Genomic DNA, 3,881 nt, shown 5'->3' with positions numbered 1-3,881 from the left:
GCTCCGGCTTTTGTTTTAGAAACAGTTGAAATGTTTTAGCTTGTTGGCGGGAAAATTACTTTATTTATCATTTTATAACATGGAGGAGGATATGCAGTGGATTGGCCTTTCTTAAATATGAACTGAGGCGGGAAACTCCACTTTGAGACATAAAAGTCGACCTGAGTTACCCCGAGACTGAAACGTAGAGGCGTAAATCGAGTGGTTTTTCCACCACAGAGCACCTGAGGCTGTCTGGTGAAATAAATAAAGTTTTTGATGTATTCTTGATGACGTGACAGGCTGCTGCAGAGCTGAGGGCCCTGTTTTTTCTCTCTGTGGTTTCTCACGTTTCATGTATGAAAATACGTCTGTGGCTTTATAAACTCGGTCTGGGCTTTTTAAACATAGACTAACTTTAGCCCGAGCTTTAAACGTTTCCCTTTTCTCAGTGTTTATCTGTGTAAAGTACCTGTACAAAAGCTGTCTGGTGTGTTTGAAGAGCATGTGGTTGTCTGTGGTTGACCTTCACTGGTTGGTTCAGACGCTGAAAAAAACAAAAAAAAAAAATAAGCTGTTAATGTTCATCTGTGAATGTTCAAAAGTCAGTGAGATATTTATACAAGTGATTCATACAGACCCCTCTACAGCCTGTGGTTTCAAAAACATGCATGCATTTTGGCAACAAAATATGGTGTTGTTCGCCAGCCATCCAAATCAATACAGACGAGGAAGCGATAGCACTGTCCACGCTCCGAACGAAATGATGACGTCGTAAGTGTGCACGCCAAAATGACAAAAATGTACCAGCACATACATGCATGCACTGGAGTACAAACAAGAAGACGTTAGTCATAAACTGCAAAGCAAACACTTTGTATTTTTCGTTTGCTCAGTGTTTTTCTTTTTGTTTCTTTCCACAGTACCTCTGTGTTCGGCACAAAGACAAAATCCCAGCAGCAGCAGAGTCGCCAGACACGAGGACAGAGTGATGATCAGCAGAAGGAGACCGGAGGAACAACTGTAACGAGGATGCGTTTCTTCATAAAGTGATGGAGAAACTGTTAAATGATGAGCTTTATTAAATCATTTTGTCAAAAGTACTCAAAATGGCATTTTAAAAGTTGTGCATGAATCAGACTGTTTGTTGCGTCTCACCTCTGACAGCCAACCAGCTTTCTGCTGATTCTTCATCAGCGATGATACACTTGTACAATCCTTCATCAGACTTGGAAACATTGTGGATGGTGATGTTTCCTTTATAGCCGGTCCCTGTTCTGCTGCCATTTTTATAAAAATCTGCGATACAGTCAGAGGAGGTCATCCTGTTCTTACAGCGCAGAGTCACAGCGTCTCCCTCCGTCACAGGCAGAGCAGGACTCTCCAGGATCACCGATCCAGCTGAAAAACAAAAGTTTGAACAATTATTATATGCAATAATCAGGTGGAATAGGACAAACAATTAAAGCTGCACACTCTGACTGAGTCGACCAGCAGGGGGCAGGATATCAGCTGTCTGTGCATGGAAAGGCAGGCAGTCAAAGACTAGAATTTATCAAGACTAAATTCTAAAAATGTACGCGCTTAATTTAGACAGCGAAGAAATCATTTGTTTTTACAAAGATTCATTTGCTCCATAAGTTAGAGGCCATCTTCCAATAGACTGCAACAGTTTACATGAGCGCAGAATTCAAAATGTTGTCAAAACGTCAGTTTTTGAGAAACAATTCTGAAATAATAACCACTAAATCTACTACTTAAACATTACATTTTCCAATTGTCTTTATGAACCTTGGAGATTTATTTAGCAAGAATTTGCAAGTTTATGTTTACAGCACCTTTAAGAGTCAAACATTTTGATTCATTCTCAATTTTTGATAAATAGATAAATAAAAGAACACATACCGGTGACACTGATGAAGACGGAGTTGCTTTTCTCTCCTTCTTTAGTTTCACACCAGTATTCTCCGCTGTCTAATGGATAGGCGTGTTGAATCAAACACGGTCCCCATGATGTCTCCCAGTGAGCAGCACACGTCGTTTTGACCCCCTTCATCGTCCTCATCACTCTCCACTCGGTGAAGTTATCAAATCCCTCACAGTCACAAGAAATCGAGTCATATTCGAAGAACTGGAGCTTGTTTGGAAGAATACGAAGAGAAGTTGCATCTGAGAATGAAACAGAAAATGATTAGTTATTACCTTCATATTTAATTTAGTATCACTCTTCTCAATAAAATGAGCAACTTTTATTGTGAACAGACCTCAAGAAGACTTTAATTTTGGAAAGTATAGCATGAAATTAAAAAAGACCATTCTGAAGTGGAGGTACATTTGAGAGTCCAGATGAATTCAGATGAGTTCAGTATATAGTTTTAGTCCACTTTAAATTACGGTTAAAAGGTCTGCACGAAGACTTTAACATTTTACGATCAAAAGTTTAATATAAATATAAATTAATACTCACCAGCTCTCTCAGCACAGGAAAACTGATCCTCTGCTACCAGAAATATCAATGCATTTATTACTGGAGAAGAAAATAGAGGCTTTTATTTGAATATTTATTATAATTAAAATATTAATATTTAGAGACAAACAGATTGAGTACTCACACAGTGTGGAGCAGAGCGCTGTGACGTCCATGTTGTCTCGCTGCTGACTGACGGATCATCACACCAAGAGACACATAAATGTTGTGTAGGTGAGAGCGTCCTCTTCCTGTGCTGCTTATTTCTGCTGACTGAAACTTCAGAGTTTGTCTGTGATGCAGAGCTGAGCTGATTTATTGGCTGAGACTTCAAGCAGCACCAGAAAAATCACAGGTTTCCAAAGCAGAAGGTTACAAAAATGTTTAACAAACTAACACATTAAAATGTTTGGGTAAACCACGTAGCTTATTTTCATTGGCAGGTCAACTGATTTACCTCAAAAACTGGAAAATGGAAAAAAGTGGAAATGTTCTAAAATACGTGAAAAGTCTGGAAATATCCTAAAATTCCAGAAACATCCCAAAATCCAAGAAACGTCCTAAAATCCCAGAAATCTCTTACAATTCTAAAAACATCCTTTAATCACAGAAATGTCCTAAAATATTGGAAATATACTAAAATTCCAGAAACATCCCAAAATAAAAAAAGTCCTAAAATCACCCTGGAATCCTAGAAATGCCCTAAAATCTCGGAAATCTTACGGTCCTAAATAAAAATCCTTAAATCCTAAAAATATCCCGAAATCCTAGAAACTTCTTAAAATCCTAGAAATCTCTCACAATCCCAAAAACATCCTTAAATCCTAGAAATGAAAAATCTGAGAATAAAAAGCCGGACTCAAAGAGTTCATGATCACTGTGCTCAAAAGCAGACAAATAAATACGAAATAAAACAGGTAAACTTATCCAAACGGAGGTCGGACTGCAGGATGAGACGAGAAGACGAGGTGGAGGCTGCTGAGTGAAACAGGTACAGGTGAGCAGGTTGGTGTTTGGGGACAGGTGTGCAGGTGAAATGTGACACTCATCACGTGACCGGCGCTCTGCTGCCCTCTGCTGAAAAACATCAGTCATTTAAAAACTGGCTGCTTGATTTTACTTCCTTGTTGATTTAAGGGCCGCTGAAGTGTTTTTTTTTTTCCTTTATACGAAGAAACAATGCCAAAGTCCAGTGACAATGGTTAACCCTTTGATACCCGAGTAAACTGGCTTGATGTCTTTAAAACAACTTGAGAAATGATGCAAAAATTACAAAAAAACCCCTAACTATACTAAAAAAAATAGAAAAAAGGAAAATGACACAAAAGTAATTAAAAAATATAAAAAATCATTTCTATTATAATCATAAATGCAAATAATGCCAAAGTTCAGTTGCTACAATTAACTCTTTGAGACTTGAGTAAAAAAATATATA

General features: G+C 38.0%; 1 protein-coding gene across 1 annotated transcript; it reads right to left on the bottom strand.

Annotated features, from left to right (window-relative positions):
- Window positions 1–556: 556 nt before the first annotated feature.
- On the bottom strand, window positions 557–2,622 carry LOC121938869 (low affinity immunoglobulin gamma Fc region receptor II-like). Its single transcript, XM_042482024.1, has 6 exons — window positions 2,592–2,622; window positions 2,447–2,506; window positions 1,885–2,148; window positions 1,138–1,380; window positions 906–1,040; window positions 557–567 (listed from the first exon to the last, which is right to left on the bottom strand). The coding sequence occupies exons 1-6, from the start codon at window positions 2,620–2,622 to the stop codon at window positions 557–559; spliced, it is 744 nt and encodes a 247-aa protein (XP_042337958.1).
- Between the last annotated feature and the right edge of the window lie 1,259 nt (window positions 2,623–3,881).

The sequence above is a fragment of the Plectropomus leopardus genome, unplaced genomic scaffold, assembly GCF_008729295.1.
Source record: "Plectropomus leopardus isolate mb unplaced genomic scaffold, YSFRI_Pleo_2.0 unplaced_scaffold3665, whole genome shotgun sequence".
Classification (NCBI taxonomy): domain Eukaryota; kingdom Metazoa; phylum Chordata; class Actinopteri; order Perciformes; family Serranidae; genus Plectropomus; species Plectropomus leopardus.
Note: the sequence above shows the minus strand (reverse complement) of the source record. Positions and strands in the feature narration are given on the sequence as shown.